Source organism: Dermacentor silvarum, chromosome 10, assembly GCF_013339745.2.
Source record: "Dermacentor silvarum isolate Dsil-2018 chromosome 10, BIME_Dsil_1.4, whole genome shotgun sequence".
Lineage (NCBI taxonomy): Eukaryota > Metazoa > Arthropoda > Arachnida > Ixodida > Ixodidae > Dermacentor > Dermacentor silvarum.
This window is the reverse complement of record NC_051163.1, coordinates 132063593-132082028: the sequence shown is the minus strand read 5'-3', so window position 1 is coordinate 132082028 and position 18436 is coordinate 132063593. Positions and strand designations below refer to the sequence as shown.

General features: G+C 43.4%; 1 protein-coding gene across 2 annotated transcripts in view; it reads left to right on the top strand.

Moving 5' to 3' along the window:
• LOC119430944 (uncharacterized) overlaps positions 1-18436 on the top strand; it is a 53824-nt gene that overhangs the window by 15394 nt on the left and 19994 nt on the right. The window contains exons 3-8 of one of the 2 annotated variants that reach the window (XR_005187938.2): positions 3585-3677; positions 4926-4964; positions 8623-8767; positions 9983-10080; positions 12918-13016; positions 15281-15370. Coding sequence is in view for 1 of the 2 variants with exons in the window: in XM_049657188.1 (XP_049513145.1) it covers positions 3585-3677; positions 4926-4964; positions 8623-8767; positions 12918-13016; positions 15281-15370 (466 nt within the window). In the remaining variant the exon portion in view is untranslated. Of the gene's footprint in view, positions 1-3584; positions 3678-4925; positions 4965-8622; positions 8768-9982; positions 10081-12917; positions 13017-15280; positions 15371-18436 lie in introns of those variants that run through there. The other variant, XM_049657188.1, reaches the window with a different exon arrangement.

Below are 18436 nucleotides of genomic sequence, written 5' to 3'. Positions count from 1 at the left end.
GACGCTAGGTGGTCGCGCAGAACGGCAAGGCTTGTTTCGAACGGTGTATCCTTCAGCTGAGTTGGTGCCACGAGCGCCCTGGCTAATTTAAAAGTGGCGGTACCGCAGCGGCTGAGGAATGTCAATCTCTTCTTGCTGGCGTCCGTAACGCCCTGCGCCTCGAGGAAGAACTGGAAATGTTCTGCATAGTCCTCCCACTCTTCAGGGTGAGCAATGTCGAAAGGCTCGAGCCCCTCCGTTGTGGTGGCCGTCATTGTGAAAGAGTGCGTACTGGACGGAGCTAGCTTCCCATTGCGGCGGTCTCATTCGGATCCCATCTTCGTCGCCAGTGTTATGTTGCTGCGCGAGTCCTATCGCGAGGCACCATCGCTACAAGGCGGTATCGGCAATAGCCCTTTATTGCCGTCACCAAACAACACAGAACTGGGGATCTTGATTACAACTGGCATATATATATATATACACTTGGGGCCAGAAGAGGGCGCTCTTCAACACCAGGGCTGATTGACAAAAGTCCGTCATCCGCGGAACTCAGCGTCCAGAATCGGTACACAACACTTCTAGTGCGACATCAAGAGTGTGAGTACAGAAGAGTTTTTTTGGCCTCAGTGTACAGAACTACCGTATTTACACGAGTATAAATGTATATGAGTATATGAATAGACTGATGTAAGCAGTTGACACTACCGTGTATGCACTATTAATGGTGTCTATTGGCTTATGTGTATTTCATGCACATCATGTATTGAATGCTTCCAAATGCTCAGATCTATTGGTTTATAATCATAGTTTTCCATTTACATGTTTTTTCTCGTCTTTTATTATTTTTCTTTTTGCATGCATATGTCGCACACAAAGATGTTGTTGCCAATATACTTTCTCGGTTATGCATGTTTATATACTTTTGCTGTTCCTTATATTTGTATCATGGTGGATTGAATAGCACTGTATGCTAAATTTCTTTTTTGTATGTTCTAATGTCACTTATGTTACCTCGTAGCGAAGCCCCGTCAGGCCGAATGGCCTTTCTAGCTTCGTTTCCTTTTTCTGTACGTGTCTACAAAAATAAATAAACCGTTCATTCATTCACTCATAATGAGACTACGAAAATAAAGCGAGGGGGGAGTTAGTGCCCTTAAGAAAAAAAAAAGAATTCATATGTTACGATCATAATGCGAGCTTGGGACCTTTAAGGGCAGCCATAGTTGAGGGGGAAAAAAAGGAGGGCAAAAAAAATATGCCCAAAAAAAGAACTCTTGTTATAACAGTGTATATACGGTAAATTGTCACACTTTACAAGCTTAGCTAAATTAATCACCACTGTGTGTACACACAGACATTCCTTAATAAAGTCTGAAGCAACAAAAGCATGCACTAAACACAAGAACAGAGTTTATTTTATTTTTATTTAGAAAGACCTCACAGGCCTACAAAGAGGCATAGGGTGAAGGGGGCGTATGTTACAATACAATACAATCGGTTAAAAGATATCGATGCTACAAGGAATCAAACATTGGCAAGTTTAATTCTCGAAAGGGAAAACAGCGCGAAAAAGACAAGAAGGAGGATACACACCAGCGCTGGTGTGTGTCCCCCTTCTTGTCTTCTTGTGTTTTTTCGCGCTGTTTTCCCTTTCGAGTATGTACCGACTAGCCCAAGCCTCTACGGTCTTGCAAGTTTAATTGTGTACTTGTTCCTCTTGATGATAATCTATCCTTGTCGCTGCTGTCATACACCTCAATGCATGCTGCCAGGCTGTTTGAAGTCATGTAATATAAAGAAAAGACGCTTGTTGCGAGATTATTCTACAATTGTTGCACCAAATTCGATTAGCAGTTCACCATCTGGAATGATCCAGCTACCATGAACATGGCTGTCATTATGATTAGCCACCAGTGGGGGAGGGTGTACAAGTATGTATATCACCTACAATGTAGTACAGTCAAACCCAATTATAACAATATTCAAGTGCCAAGAAAATCCCGTTGTTATGACCTGGTTGTACGCAAAAAGCACAAACATGCAAACATTTTAATTAGAAAGAAGCACAGTCAAATTCTATTATAGTAATACTGGTTTTATCAATAGTGCTTGGATGTAACAATGAGCAGCTGCCTTACCCTGAACTTTTGTGTGTTCTATGGTAAAATAAACCACTTACTACAATGTTCCCATGCCGCATTAGTGGCTATAACAATTAAATCTGGCTACTGGGTGTCCTTTGCTGAAAAGCAAAGGGACATGAAATCTAGGGAAAAAAAAAAAAAAAAATTGGCAGTTTCACCCAAAGGGCAAAGCACTGACTGATGCAGGGATAAGCATATAGCCTACATATTCCTAAATACATGTGGGACTACATACAGAGGGAGTGTGCGTATATTTGCTATCGCAATAGAAAACATGCTAGCCGCCTCTCCAGCCTGCGTGCTGTGCACCTTGGCAACACTCACCTTTGTGCCATGCACGGCGCCCCTCCGTCACATCGCCCTACGCATCATTGGACTCTCATGCCTCTCTTTCAGCCTCTCTCGTTGCAGTCGACTCATGTATCGGAGGGGTGGAAGGGAGACAGGAGAGGGGCACGTGAGGCTAGCGATGCGTAAGGGTGATGCAATGGAGGGGCACCGGGCGTGGCACAAAGGTGAGTGTCGCCGAGGTGCATGGCAACTCTAATTTTTTTTCTCCTTCTTTTATTTTAAGGATACTGCATTCTTTGGGTGCACTTCCAGTAGTCAGATCTAATTGTTATAGCCGATAACACAGCATGGGAGTATTGTAGTAAGCGGTTTAATTTACCATAAAACACATAGAAAAGTTGAGGGTGCATCAGCTGCGAATTGTTGTATCTGTTATATTGTTGAAACCGGTATCATTACCATTATAAGTGGGTTCGACAGTACCAGGAAATGTCGAACATGCTTTTGCTCTAGTCGGTGGATTATCTCTGTGACTCCAGCGGTCTCTATCCTCCATCACAGGTTGATTCACCTTTCGCATGCTGTCTTTAGGACCGAATGCTTTTGGGCAGAGTAATTACGTCCTTATTCACATCTTGTCCATGGATACCTTGACTTGCTAACAAAACATGCTGTGTTATTTCCACGTGATGTGGATAAATGGTTGACATCGGCAAAGTTTCTTCTATGAAGAGCGCTCTGAGAAACTTGCTGCAACACTCCCTATTTCAGTCTTTGACAGGTGGGAAATAATGCCAGCGCGAGAAGTAAAAACAATTCTGTCGCTAGCAACTTTGCCACCTTTGACAACTTTGGCAATATTTCATTCTGTCAATCAGATTTGAAGCCTGTGGAAACCTTCGGGTCGACATTTTCGTCCTGTTGGCACCAGGGTTGCTCTCAGTGTCGCTACAACATGTTATAATCTCATCAACCACATTTTGAAAAATGTCTGCAGAGTACATGGCAATCACAAGTGAGAGGTGGAAAATGTGCATTTCTCTAATTGTGTCTTGCTATTTTTGTGAAACTTTTAGTAGTTGCATCTGTGGAATAATCCATGGCCACTGACTATGTTTGCGCATGTATGTCGGTGCATACTAGCTGGCTTTGTTTTAACATTTGCAGGCGAATGCTGTGATGCTCAGCGTGGAGAATGGTTCCATTAAAGCCACAGGTGCTGTGCAGGGAAACCTGGAAGCTGTAGCTCAAGGATCAGGGGTAGTGCTTCAATCTTTATTCAATATTTATTTGCGAAATGTGACAAAGTGTGCTTGTAGAATGGAACACACACCTAAATTACTGTTAAAAGTGTGTTTGTAGAATGGAACACACACCTAAATTACTGTTAGGGGTACATGTGTGCATCTGCCTCAAGGGATTGTAACTTGTTATAGTATCTATTTCATCAGTGCCCTACTGATGCTGTCTCTGCTCACATTTCACTCGTTTCATGTAAATTAACTAGTGATAAGTTAGCAACAACTTAAAAAGAACCTCAAGACAAGACCTACAGAGGCCTGGCAATGAGAAATTGGGGCGCAGGGAAAGAAAGGGGGGGGGGGGGAGGTTGGAGTATCAGCATTGTACCCCCTCCCCTTTCCCGGAATACTTCGGAGTGGAGAAAACCACTCCGGAATGTCTGCCTCCCCAGAAATATATTTTGAACAGTGAGTGAGCAATTATTGATTTGGCTATATCCGATATTGCATTGGATCTTGTACTTTTGGCTTCGTTATAGCAGTAGGCTAGCCCATTCAAGTAAAGCGTGGCCAACGATATCTTTCATTTACTTTGTTGTATCTGGTAATTTGTTATATCCGTCTTCATTATATTGAGGTTCAACTGTAGTACTAACCTATGTGTATTAACCTATGTGGCCAAACTTGGAGGACTATATTCAGACTTGAGAATAAGCTGATTACCGCACAGAGAGTGATGAAACAGAAAATTATAGATGCAACAATAAGAGACAGGAAAATGGCAGCATGGGCAGCAGATATCGTAATTAAGGTTATGAGAGGGTTGGCAAATAGTATAGTATAGGAAAGGTGCACAATTTGGCGGCTCATTTAAGGCATAGAGCAGATAACTAGCGTTCTTTTAGAGTAAGAGGATGTTTGCATAAGAAACGAAAATACTGTTGAGGGAGACAGAGGGCATTGAGATTAGGAAACCTGCAGCCACATGATGGAGTAGATTGATGTGCAACATAATTAGACACCACTGGGAGAAGCTTTTGTCCGTAAATAATCATGAAGTGGGCTGATTATGATGAAACGATGTATAATGATTTGTCATGTGATGGACTGATGATGATGATGAGACATGTAGGAGAGCATGAAAAAGCATTTATCATTAGTGAGCACAGCGACACCGGCAGCGTAGAACTCATTTTCTGGAAATTCTTTAAAGATTCACTTGACCGGGACGATAATTCTGCATAACACAATTTTCTTTCTGCTGCAGGGCTTCAAGGCTCAGCGGTTTTTGGCGAATTGCCTCAAGGTGCGTCAGCATTCTCGCATTGTTGGCTGCTGTCACTGACCCACTACCATGTTTGCAGTACGTGTTCGTCATGTTTGGAGACAGAGCCCTTCAGAGGAAGCCTTATGTTGTTCTGTTTTTGCTATTCATATGAAATGCGGAAACACTCTCATTAGGCAGTCGAACTGATTTGGTTGAAAATTGTTGGTTTATAAAGAAGCATTAACTTATATTGAATGCATAGAGAAGGTGTCTAACTTAAGCCTTTAAATGTTGCTGAAAACTGATAAAATAAAAATGACAAATTCAAGCTTCATAACAATGATATATATAATATATAAATTCTGTAAACTGTTATACTCTCTGTAGCTGATTAATGAATACAGCTGTTGAGCGACTTTTTGAAAATAAGTGTACAAGCAGCCAGCGGCAAACCGGGGGCCCCAACGGGTCTCCGCCGGCTAGTCCCTCAGGACCTTATTAAAAGTTAATTGTCTGTCTGCAGAGTTTTTAAAAAATCGAGTGCCTGAGTTTTTCGGTGGTCGTGTCTCGCATTCACCCAGTAGTATTGTAGCTGTCTGATTCTAAATGAATTTAGTCTGGGCTTATCTGATAAAACTAACATTGCGATATGGTGACAGCCTGTGGGTTGGCTGCCCATAAAGTTCCAATACGCACAGTCTGCATGCGATACCCCGTAACTTTTTCAGAACAGTGTGTCAACGATGGAGACATACTGCTGCGGATTGGTGATCAAAATTGTTTTGCTAATCGGCATAGCAGTCAGATGATGCTTGGAGAGCCAATTTGTTACCTTACAATAAGAAATGGGTTGAATGTTGATTCATGGCGCTCGTGTCATGTCGAGCCACCTCCATGCATTCACCTTAATACACGTTCGGTGCATGGTCTAAAGAACTGAGCATGTCGAAAAAATTGGAGGCCAGTCTGAAAAGAATGTGTCAGCTATTAGGTTGCTGTTTACATGGATTAGTTATTTGCATCTGTTTACAAGCATCGTGTACTCATGGACTGTTTGTATATTTTCACACAACACAATGATGAAAGAGTTTTTAGGGAAGAGACGATCCAAAGGCCATCTACTTCAAATAGGGAGAGATGTTTGGCAACGTAGTAAGTGTTAGCAGGTATCACTAAGCTTGTGAAAGTTATTTATAGAGACTAGAAGTCTAGGCAAAATGCCATAGTTTTCTTAAGTTCTTATTGTGCCTATTTCACACTTAAGTACCAACTGTGGGTCTAGAAACAGTTTTGTGGCATCTTTATCGTGCCTATACATGCCTAATTCGCAATTACTGCCTATGTTGGATTTTCAGAGCCTAAAAATGCCTTTTTATATGTTTTGTCCAAGCCTTGTTTTGTTTATAATGTTAAAACACGTTGGGGAACTTAGCTGAAGGCAGCCGATTGTCGCCACAAACATTTTGCTGGTGCGAAGGCTGTTATTAACGGCTTTGCTGAAGATGAGAACATCGCTGTGGGAACTGCTCAACACGGTAATACAATTGAAGGTGACTTAGCATACCTGTGCGCTCGGTTCACGTTTTTGCTGACATCATCGAGAAACTTGAATTCTTGGCTGCGACTCTGACCCGGAATGTAAGGCTCATTTAGGATGTTCAGGAAAGTTCTCCACCATCCCCAATGAACCTATTGCTTCAAAACTTCCATCTGTCTCAGATAAAGATCCCAGGTTTTTCTACTGAAAGAACTGGGAAAGGTTCCGACCGATGAACATCCTACAATTGCAGAAGACATTTCACCATCAAATGTTCTGGCATGCAAGAATGGGCCGCTAACTTTGGGGGATGTTGAAAATTTTTTTTCTGTGCACAAACTAATACTAAGTGAAGAAAGTTGCAACATGAAACCCGAAATCTTAAAAGGGTACTAGATATCATATAAATCTTGCAACCCACAAAACTTGCCTTATTCCATTATCCAGAAAATAAAACAAATTTCACAAAAGGGGTTTAGTGAGCTGTGCTCCTTAGAAAATTATAATTTATACTGATAAGTTATTATTTGAGCCTATACACGGCCTAAAGGACAGTATTTGGTACCTCTGTATGGCCTCAAGCGACAGCTTTAGCGCCTGTTATAGTTGCCTAAAGCAGCATTCTTTAGTGCCTAAACATCTTGTCTTTAGTCATTTATTTACAAAATATGATTGACTAATTAGCTTTTAATTGTTTATGTAGCGACTACTACAGAAGCCAGCACTAGTCTTCATTAAGCTTGTTGGAATAAAAGCATAGGTACTGTTATCTTGCACACAGCTGTAGAAATTTTAGTATTCCGTAATAGCCGACCCTTCGTGTGAAACCTCTTCGCTAGGGCCTTTGAAGTATTGTGACTGAATAATTAAATACTATACAGTTGTACTGTAATGGTCAGTTTCCTGTTCCCCAATCTCACGTGTCATGTGACGCCTCACAGTTGAAAGGATGCTGCCACACGGTCGTGAGGGGTGCTGGCTAACAGCCCCAGCACTAGGTTTACTAATATGCAGGCACAGATACCCATTAAAGTGTATGGGGAGTGCGTCTTGCATAGCCCGATTGGTACTACAGCAATCACAGGGCAGAGGTTTTAGGTTCCGCTCCCACTAGTGGCAGGTACAAGTTTATTCATGTGCAGTACATAACATGAGGAGTGAGAGAAAAAGCTGCTTTAGGCAGCTTGACGAAGCTCTCACCCCCTGTGTCTTGGACATGGGTCAGCATTAGGTCACGGACCTACTGATTGATACATCACGTGGTGAACTACATACAATTCATTGAAGTGGATAAATGTGCAAGCTATAATCACATTGAAGAGAAGTACAAAACAAAAGTTACAATAAATATCTGGTATATAATTTCACATGATTCATTTTATGGTACAAAAAACAAACAAAAAACTGTTGAAGCAGAAGAAATGATGCACACACGAAGAGCATACAAAGAAAATAGAATACCGTATAAAATCAGCGCTACATATAATACTGCCTAAGTTGGTCAAGTGTGAAATACTCTATATTTTAATGTTTTTCATAATTGTTTACTATTCTAAGAATGATGCAAAATAACCTACCTTCACCATAATTAGTTCTGCTGGGACGCACTTCCCAATATTAGAAACGTTTAGTATTATAAGTATGTGCGTTTACATTTTAGTTACTCAGAGTGCGTAAATAATGAGTATTTTTCTTCAGTTTATTGCATAGAGCAATACATAGCTTTAAATTACTATAGAGATCATCCAAACTAATTAAGCCATATTTCTTAGGTAACGGCCGAGCCAGATGATTGGGAGTGGTATTAGCAATTACTCTTATAATTTTTTTTGAAGTCTTTTGAGTTTAGAAATGTTAGTGGAAGTGATGGTTCCCCACACGAGGCTTTTCTTCCACATTTGACGTCGGCTTTTCTTCCACTTTTCCTTTAGCTTTTGCTAATTAACTGTGCATTTAAAGTAAACAGTTAATTTACTCTGCACTTTTCTTTGCTTCGTATATAATTGTTCTTACGAAAGAAAATCGAGCCCCTCAATTTCCTTTGATTGCATGTAGAGAGAGTGCATGCAGCAAAGACACAAATTAGCTGCGGCCTGTGTGTTCCAAGCTTATACGCTGGTACACCTTCAACTTTGCCTACCGCCACGCTGTCTGGTGCAGGTGAAGACTTCAGCGGGGCAGCAGCAAATGTCTGCGGTCTATGCTGAGAAAGCATGCCTGGACTCAACAGAGGGTGCCATTCACATAGGGACCCTGCATAGCCAAGATGCTGCACTCACGTCTGAGTCAGGTGCCATCACTTTGGGTGAGCCTCCTGTTTTCCAGTGTTTACAGCGACACAAAGTTTAACTGCAGGCCAGAACTTTGTAGCCTCTTCACCTTTAGTGGTGTTTGCATCTAAGGACAGGGAACACATTACATGTGTAGAATATCAAAGGGCAGTAACTCTTGTTTATTTTTTGGCTTTTATTTTTACTGCACAGTCCTATGCTGGCTTCGACATTGTTTTTAGGTCTCATTTCCAGCTTCGGGAAATAAACTCGAGTCGGCAGCAGTTAAATAAAGCCCAACTCTCAGTGATGTAATTTAGGGAGAATATGCAGGGAAACAAGTGGTAACAATTATAAGTGAAGAAAACTAAACTGTCGAAATGGTCTGTTGCCTCAAAAGAAAGGCCTCCCGAGCCGCACCTTCACCTGTGCTGCCACATGCTCACATTTCTCGATTGTGTTCAGTGAAGACAACGGTGATGCTGTTTTCTTCACTGGACGTCACAAAGCTGCCCAGCAGCAAAGGGAAACAAGAAAGCCCTGCATGCGTCCTCTCTCTACCTTGCAAACTTTCGCACTGCTGGGAGATGTCAACACATTTGAGCGCATATTCGAGGTGCAGATGGTGTTGATGCCTGGCCTTTCGATTTCTATTGTCTAAGACGTGCCCTTGAGGGACAAATGCAGCTTTGAAGTGTTCCGGGAAGCACAATTGTCTGGAAGAAAAAAAGAATTTGGGGAAATATGGGCGATACTTATAAGCTGCACATTATAGACATTACCAAGCGTTATGTAGCAGGCTGCAGTGATATCATGTGTGTAACTAAATGAATGTCGAAAACATTCTGGCCTGACAGCGAGCCTGCAGTGCTCTTACGAGATGCTGTTAGCTAGGTAACTGAGGCCGATGCTTCAATTCACTCATTTTGCTTCGACTTTGGCTCTATGTCACTTTCTTGCCTTTTCTTACACTGGCACGAATTACAACGGGTGCCCTGTAGTTTTATTTGACATTTCATCATTGTTCATTTCACTGGAGCATGAATTTTCAGAGATAAAGTTTTCATGTTGCATACAGGTTGCGGTGTGATCATCATCATCATACTTTTCTATTTCCCTTTATTATCACGACATTTCCTGCTGTGGAGGTGACACAGCTGCACAGCTTTTTCACGGAGTGTGGCCTTAACAGCTGCTTTCATATGACTCTCTTTGTCGTCATGACATGATGATGATCAATACTTGTTCAGGATGTCGGGCAGCGGACAGAAAACAACTGGACAGCCTTGGCACGGAGTGTTACTTCAACAGCTGTTTTGAAATTTGCTCAACGACAACTCTGCCACTGGTGAGAGCCACCGTATGACACGTCCCGTACGTGACTAGTTAAGCTACGGTGGCATAAAAGAGTCCAGCATATCTTGTTAAGTGTGAGAATCGATGTCATGTAAAGCATTCCTAGGGACACACTGTATGTGTTTGCACTTGTTTCCAATTGCGTTTATTGATGTCTTGATGGTTTCTACTTCCGGCATCTTCTGAATTGTGTAAATGTAAACCTTTTGCAGGCCTCTTCCTACGTGCAGTGGTGATGCTCTAATTTCGCAATTGTAGGATGGGGGGGGGAGTGGTGTATGAACAGAAAGGCACAAAATGTAGCACTCGAACCTGAAGTCTTCGATACCCCTTGCAATGACTTGGTTAATTGCTCCTCTGGTTTAGCTATATCGCAACTGATGAGGTCAGAGTCGAATGTTTCCTTCATCAACATACTATGAAGTTATCCATGAGGAGTAGTGGCATGGAGTTTTTCTCATGTTCTGTCACAGGATGGTGTGGAAAACTTATGCAAGTCATTCACACCATTCACTCCCTTGGTTGAGTAGTTGACAAATTGCAAAGCGAAGCACTCTGGTCTGTTAAGGGCTGTCACCTTGGCTTAAGGTAGATGGCTGTGATAGTGATGGTAACCGTAACACCGATCATCACAACTCTGGCGAGAGGTATACATTTTCTTCTCGACAGCAAACAAACACTCGCCAAAGTTTGAACAAAAACAGTTTTTATGGCGTTTCAAGTCCCCTACGGGTCTCTTGTACACATAAAAGCGAGACAAGTTGGGCTGTGCCTTATATATGTAGTAGATGGTGCAACGATCTGGGGCGGTATTCTGTAAGAGTCTATCTAGTGTACTGTCCATTTCGGCGGCCGGTGATTCGCTGCTGCTTGATGTGCAGGAAGGTGCTATCCAGTCTCCTTCCTGCACGTCAAGCAGCAACAAATCAGCGGTTGCCGAAATGGACAGTCCACTAGGTAGACTCTTACAGAATACCGCCCCTGGTGCATATACAGTGGAACCTCGTTGATACGATTCTGCGTAGTGCATTTTTCGGGATGATACATTATCTTTTTTTTCCCGATAATACGATTTGGTAGGATAATACATTGGATGATATGATTTTCGGATGATACGTTTTATTTTCTGGTTTCCGTGAAGATCGTATCAACGAGATTCCACTATGAGGTAGGTTTACATGTGTCCCATTAATTGCAAGAGTCGTCTACTAGAATAATAATGATTCCAAAAGAAGGCGGGATGATGGTGATTTTTCCATGTCGATGAGAGTCACAGAATTCGAATGAGTGTTGTGACCTGTGTTAAGGTGATGTTCAGCTAGCGCATTAGTGGCAGTGTGTCCCTTAGCTACGTCATTTTGTTGCTGCTTGATACGCCATTTGAAGTTGCCTGTTTCTCTGATGTACGATGTGTGGCTGTCTTGACAAGGTATCAAATATATCACTCCAGGGTGGCGTTCACGTTCCAATGGGTCTTTTATGTGGACCAGTTAGCTTCTTAATTTGTATTAGGGCACGTGTGCAACTGGTATGTCATAATTCTTAAAAATTCTTGAAAGTGTTTTGCTTATGACAGGAGCATAGGGAATGGTTGCAGTTTTCATACGGTGAGTCTGTTTGGTTCTGGGAGGCTCTGTGGAGCGGCGTTCCTGCTGACGTAGTAGTTGGCAAGGGTAGACGATACCTGCGAGATCATGTTTTACTTTTTTTGGATTCCCGCCTTCGGGCGGATTCATCTGAGCAATGACGGAATGCACGCTTGAACAAAGAAGCCACCACAGAGTGTTCGTGGCCCATCGGATGCATCGAGGCAAAGCTGAGGTACTTGCTCGAATGTGTGGGCTTCCTATGCACAGTCGTAGAGCAGCTGCCGGAAGAGCATTGAACAAGGACGTCAAGGAAGGCAATTCGTCTATTGCTTCCCTCTTAAACCGTGAATTCAATAGACCGGTCAATAGAGTTCAGGTGGCCCAGAAACAGTTGCACTTCTGAGCTGTGGATCACGCAGAAACAGTCATCTGCGTATTTCTTTCCTTTGTAACGTAGATGACTGTCTACAGAAAGCATCGGACAAGGAAAGCAACGAACGAATTGCCTTCCTCGATGTCCTTGTTCAATGCTCTTCCGACAGCTGCTCTGCAACTGTGTATAGGAAGCCCACACATTCGGGCAAGTACCTCAGCTTTTCAAATTAATCAGGGTTGTGTGACAAGATGAACTCGTCCAAATCACTTAAGGGGTTAACAAGCATTTGCATATATTTTGTCAACCTCATCTGTACACCAATGACAGAGCAGTGAAGAACTCTCCTGGCAGGCAAAGAGCAATGCTGTAGTCCAGTGTGGCAGCTGAACATACCATGTCAGTTTGAGTGCTGAACAGATTCTAAGTGTAACAAGAGGAAGGTAGTCAGTCTAATCTTCATCTGAGTTCACAGACGATAAAAGCTGCTTTGAGCTGTTAGTGTAGGTTCTTGATGGTGCCATTGGCAGAAGGATAGTGGGTGGTCGTGTGAATGTGTGGGATGCTGAGGGCGGCCACATGTGCAACGAACAGGGTGAACTAAAACAGACGTCCGTGATCTGTGGTGACATCAGTGAGGCAGAAAAAATGGTAGATTCAGCCACTGGTTAAAGTGGCAGCGATGGTCTCTATGCTTTTGGTGTCATTTCGCTTATTTAGACTGTAGATCGTAGCAGTAAGACTTGTATCTCTGGGGTACTGTTATAAAACAAATGATTCTGCTTCCACTTGGACACATACAAAGGGTTTTTCGCCTTGGTGATGCTGAGCGTAGGGTGATTACTTTGTGTTTCTTCTTTTCTCTAGGGGGCCTTGACGGTGAGCGGTGTGTTGTGACGACTGACTCTGGAGATGTCTCAGTTGTGGTCACTCACAGCCAGCACCTCAGCATCGCGACAGAGTCTGGTGACTATTTCAGTTTCAGTTTATTAGTTCAACAAACAATGATTAGGCACAGATAGTCAGCGACTGCAACGGGACGCTTAATTAAAAATGAAATTTGTGTACAAAACATGGTTGAATGCAGGAAAATTTTTAAAAAAGTATAAAGTAAAGAAATGAATGTGTAAAATGCGGTAAATTGGTAAGCGAAAATTAGCAAAGTAGTACATATGCAAAATGCATAACTATACAGCAGAACACATTATATTTTGGGAGACAAAGCAATTATGTACTGCTTTGAGTGCAAATACTACAGTCAAATTTCAATATAATGAAGGTGTACTTGCAGCAAAAAACTTGGTTAAATCATTAATTTTGTTAATTTGAAGTTTTAAAGTTTCAGCAGTAAAAATAATTTCACAAATTCCGATGACATTCCTTGTGGATAATATCTTGTTAGCACTTATAAACAAATTGGAAGAAGGCCAGGCCATAATAGCGCGCTTATGAGTGCTAGTGCATGCGTTGCATATCTCTCTGAGAGGAATGCATCGATGTGGCTCACGTGCGATTTGTGTGTGTTGCGTCGCGCGGCGCCATATATCTTGGACGCCATGGCTGATCACGCTTAGTGCCCACAAATTAAAAGCAAAAGTGTGGAAAGATTCGTCCCGAGCACAGTGCTAAGGATGCCGCCCTCTGTACTTCATAATGCACAATTTCCCTTTCTTTTCCCGTTCTCCTCATTAGTACAGTGGCAAGTATCCCCGCCTGCCATGTGGGAGACAGGGATGCGATTCCTAAAAAAGAAAAGTCATGGTTTCACCAGAAAGCTAGAGCAAGCATTGATGGTGATAGCAGAGAGACAACTACACGAAGTAAGGTTTGCGTTTTTTTTTTTTGTTCACGTGCATTCGGGCATATACTAACAGATCTCACTTGATGACCACGAACTCACTGACACAACGCGAGTGAACGCTGCGCACCATGCCTCAAAACCTTGAGATTACGGGACCACCAACACTAGACGCGCGGGAACAGCAAAAAATCGCATGGAAGCACCATCCATGTTGGCTCTACCTTTGCACTTGCCCCGAAGATTACCTCCAACATAAGGCACATGTCCCGCATATAGACAGCCATACGCAGCTACAGCAAGGGTATAGGAGAGGAGATGCGCGTGCTAGGGGTAAACGGTGGATAGGATAGGTGCGCGTCCCCTGCCTCCTCCCCCATCTAGCGCGTGCTTGTCATCATGTTACCGCGTGCTCGGCCCTTCCTCGCCCCCTTTGTGCTGAAGGAATCGTCAGCTCTTATTTTTGAGCTGGTCTACTCGAAGAGGCAGACATTACTTGCACAAAAGATTGAAATGCATACTTGACTAATTAACGAAAATTCACTAATGAAGTTTTCAACTAATTAACTTATGGCCCATATTGCAATTGACAAATTCTAGCCGTGCATTTCGCAAGGCGGATTTGCTTGGAATGAATTCTCAGGAAGGCACCAGTTTCAAGATATTAATTCCCGAACTTTGTAAAGAAATGCATTGGCGTTCCAGTTACTTTCTTAAGACAACATTGTTTTATGCATTGAAGCTCAAAAGTAAAATGGTTTCATAATCGCTCAAATGTCAAAATAGTTTCATAATCCCTGAAGACATTTTGACAAGACAAAACAATACGAATTAAAAAGGAAGTCCTACGGATCCCAGGTATTGTGAAATCAGTGTAAGCGAAGCTTTGGTAAACTGTCAAGATGAAAAGGCACATCTCAAAGGGACACACTGTGGACTCTGGTGACGAATGCGCCCCACAGCCGTCAGCCAGGGCAGTGGAGAAACTCAACACAGTGCCACCACCGACCACAACATCTACACGTTCGAATGCCGCAGGGCTCCTGTGTGACAGCACATGGGTTTGACGGAAACTGGTGCAGCTGTCACGCGCAAGTGCTCTCGTGCGCAAATATGCTTCGAGACGTCTGAAAGAGCTACTTGGTGTGAGAGAACTATGGATGCGGTTGTAGCCTTATGGTTAGAGCGTTGAGCTGTTGTGCTGGGAAACCAAGTTTCGATCCCACTATTGGGTGCATAATTCTTTTGTGTTCTGTGTGTGGACTGTAAGGCAAGTCCACAGCAGCACATCTGCAGTCAGCGAACTCTGGGAGGGTTTGCCAAGAAAGATTTGTTTTAAAACCGAAACCTTTGCTCATGAGCGAAGATTTGTTTTTCTCAATGGCTCATGGAAGTCTCTTTTAATTCATTCCTTTTCTATTTTTCCTGGCAGGAAATGTGACCCTCAGCTTGTCTGCACCCTGTAACGTGAATGCAGATGCACCTGTGATGAAGTCAGACTTCGATGACTTGTCACCAGAAGGTTCGTATTTTATTGCACCTCCAATGGACTGTGTACAAATTGTTCTCAGTAGAATTGAAATATAGAAGTGGGTGCAGTTCTATGTGTTGTGAGTAGGCATCTAACTACAGACACAAAGATAGCAGTTGGATGATTTGAATGAAGCCACTCGACATAAGTGGGTGTTCAGACCTCGCGGCTTTTCCCTAAGTGTCATCCTTGGGGAGTTCTATCAAGCAGTGGTAGACATTGCTGGTGTTAACTTCAGTTAAAGCAAACCAGAATAATTATTTTCTCATATTTAAGCATCAAACTTTGGTGCAACACTCTCAGTATGACGTGATGAAAAGAATAGAAAACGATGGCAGTTGCTCTTTGAAACCATTACTCACTGTGTTGTAGCTCAATAGCATGAGACAGGAGACGTAAAAAAGAATGGAAAAGGACAGACAAGTTTACGTTACTTTATCTTGCCTATATTTTACACAAATGCGCAAGTTTCCAACAAACACCTACAGGTGTCAACTGCAGGTTGACACCTGTAGTACATGTGTCGAATATTTTTTGGAAAGGTTGACTTACTGTGTTTGCTACTTGGTGATGTATCCATCATTGATTGCAATTTTATAAAGCAGTCCAGCCAAGTTCTGTTCACATTTAGAAGTGCCGTATTTACCTGATACTAACGCACCCCCGAATCTAACGTGCACCCAATTTTCACTGGATTTAGTAAAAAAAAAAGTGCATCTGAATGTAACATGCTGCCGATTTAGAAAAAATACAGCATGCCCCCTCACATTCGCAATCAGAAAAATCGAGATGTGCAGAATTTACTTTCACAGGTGAAAATTATTTTACGGTGAAGCTGTATACCTCTACCAGCCAAGGACGTTTTCGTGTCGGCGTAAGCAAGAAACGCCAGGCTAAAAATTGAATACAAACAGCATATCTCCTTTGAAATCAGGCATACAGCATACAGCTCAGCACACGTTTTCAAAAGAAAAGCCACAAAACAAGCAAGCTTCAAGACCACATGATGGATTATAAGGCGCGTGCGAGCAACGGGAACACCCTCCAACGCGTTCCGATAAAGATTAGGTTTGTAGCTGCTTCGAAAGGGGTTGACGTCATTCAAAACCCTCGTGTGAAGTGCAAAACGTTTAATGTATGGTAATGACGTTTGCGAATAATGCGAAGCACATTCTTTCTTCTGTGTGTGTTTCCCAGTAAAGGTTACGGTTGCGTAAGCTACACGAGTGGGAAAGTATCCAACAGCATAGAAATCACGTAGTGACGTCACCACGGTCTAGAAATTCATTCAGTTCATTCCAGGCTACCATGGGTAGACCGTGGAAAGTAAAGATGCCAGAAGAACAGCGTAAATATATAATGTCGTTGTGAAGTAATAAAGCGTGTGGTTAAGTACATGTCACTTGTCTCTGGTTTCAGTCTTTGTAGAGCCACGTATTTTAATTCAAGTGACGTCACAATGGGTAATCGTTGTGGGTGTCGTTTACAGCTTCGCTGTCAAACCACCTTCACAGCGTGGATTGGAGCCACAGTTTTTTTAATCAGTATCTCATTATGAAAACAGCACATCATCTTTGCCATTTGCGCTTCATTGGCCACAGATACCAAGCTTGCAGGGGCAGTATTCTCGAGCAATCTCTTTTAGAGGTAGTACTACTGTCAATTTTGCGAAAGACTGCATCGGACTTGTGGAAGTATGCCTCCAACAGCATTGCTGGCACTGTGTGCAGATAACGATCTTGGCACAGCACCACAAACTCTGGGGCTGATTATGTCGATGCATTCGGAGCTGAAGTTAGGGATGGAAGTTCGTGGGTGGTTGTGGTCCGAGATGGTGCCCCTCGATGGCCCGAGTGCACGGTGGCAACGCGAAGGAAGAACCAGCGTCTGGTGGAGGACAACGTTTATTCCGCAGCGAACTGTCCGGCAGGGCTGTGCCCAGACAACTCTCTCCTCTCATGCCGAGCGCCCGTTCTTAAAGGCTCGGTCGCGCTCGATCAAACAACCCAACAAAAACGCGTGCATTCTTTGACTGTCTTACTTTCACCCGCCCCTACGGGAGCGACACTCAGTTCGTCAAAACCCTCAAGCGTCTTCCAGTCACTCGCTACCGGTCAATTGCCATCTTCATGCCCGCTTAAGCAAACAGCAACCGGTTGGTGGCCCTCTGCAGTAACATGGGTTGAAAAAGCCGCATCCGGCGGAATTTCCTTCCACCGTAAATTAAGGAGCCGCCGTCACGGCTCAATTCCACGAAACACACTTTCCATGCGTGCTTTGTCATTTCTCTGCCCACTGGCTCAGGGGACGCTGTCACGGCTTTCAACGTAATTTCCATGACAGCCCCCGTGTGCATTCCTGATGATGCTCGGCTGCACTGAAGCGGCATCCAGTACAGAGATAGCCAAGGAAAGCATGGCGAATCGTAACCACCCAATCTATACACTCTAAAACTGACTCCTGACCAAGACAGCTAAGAAAAGCATAGCGAACCGTAGCTAACGACCCAACCTGTACGTTCTCGCTGACTGCCGAGTTGCATGAAATCTTGCAAAAGTGATAGTACAGTTAAACGTGGATACAGTCGAGTCCCGCTACAACGAAATTCACGGGACACACGAAAAAGTCCGCCTCCACGAGTCCGTCTCCGTGACGCTCGGCTCCGGCTACGCGCGGCGCGCGAGCGTCACAGAGATTTTTCGAATCTAAGCACCCCCCCCCCCCTTACTTTGGGCATCGCGATCACGAAAAAAAGGGGGTGCTTAGAATCGAGTAAATACGGTACGTATGCCAAACGGCAAAGCCGCGAACGAAACCGAAACCATCGTCAGGGATATCTTCGCGATGGCGGTGGGCGGCAAAGGTTGAGAGGTACCGAAGGCAGTCGATAAAGTGTCAACTTCACGAGAGAATGCATTTTCCGCCGCTGTTACAGCATTTTTCGTACATTGCGGCTGACGCCTAATCCAAAGCGCGTGCCCGGCTGGTTGCGAAACACTCATTTTGCGGCACGTGCACCTTCGCAATGAAGCGGTTTGAATTATCGCAATTTCACTG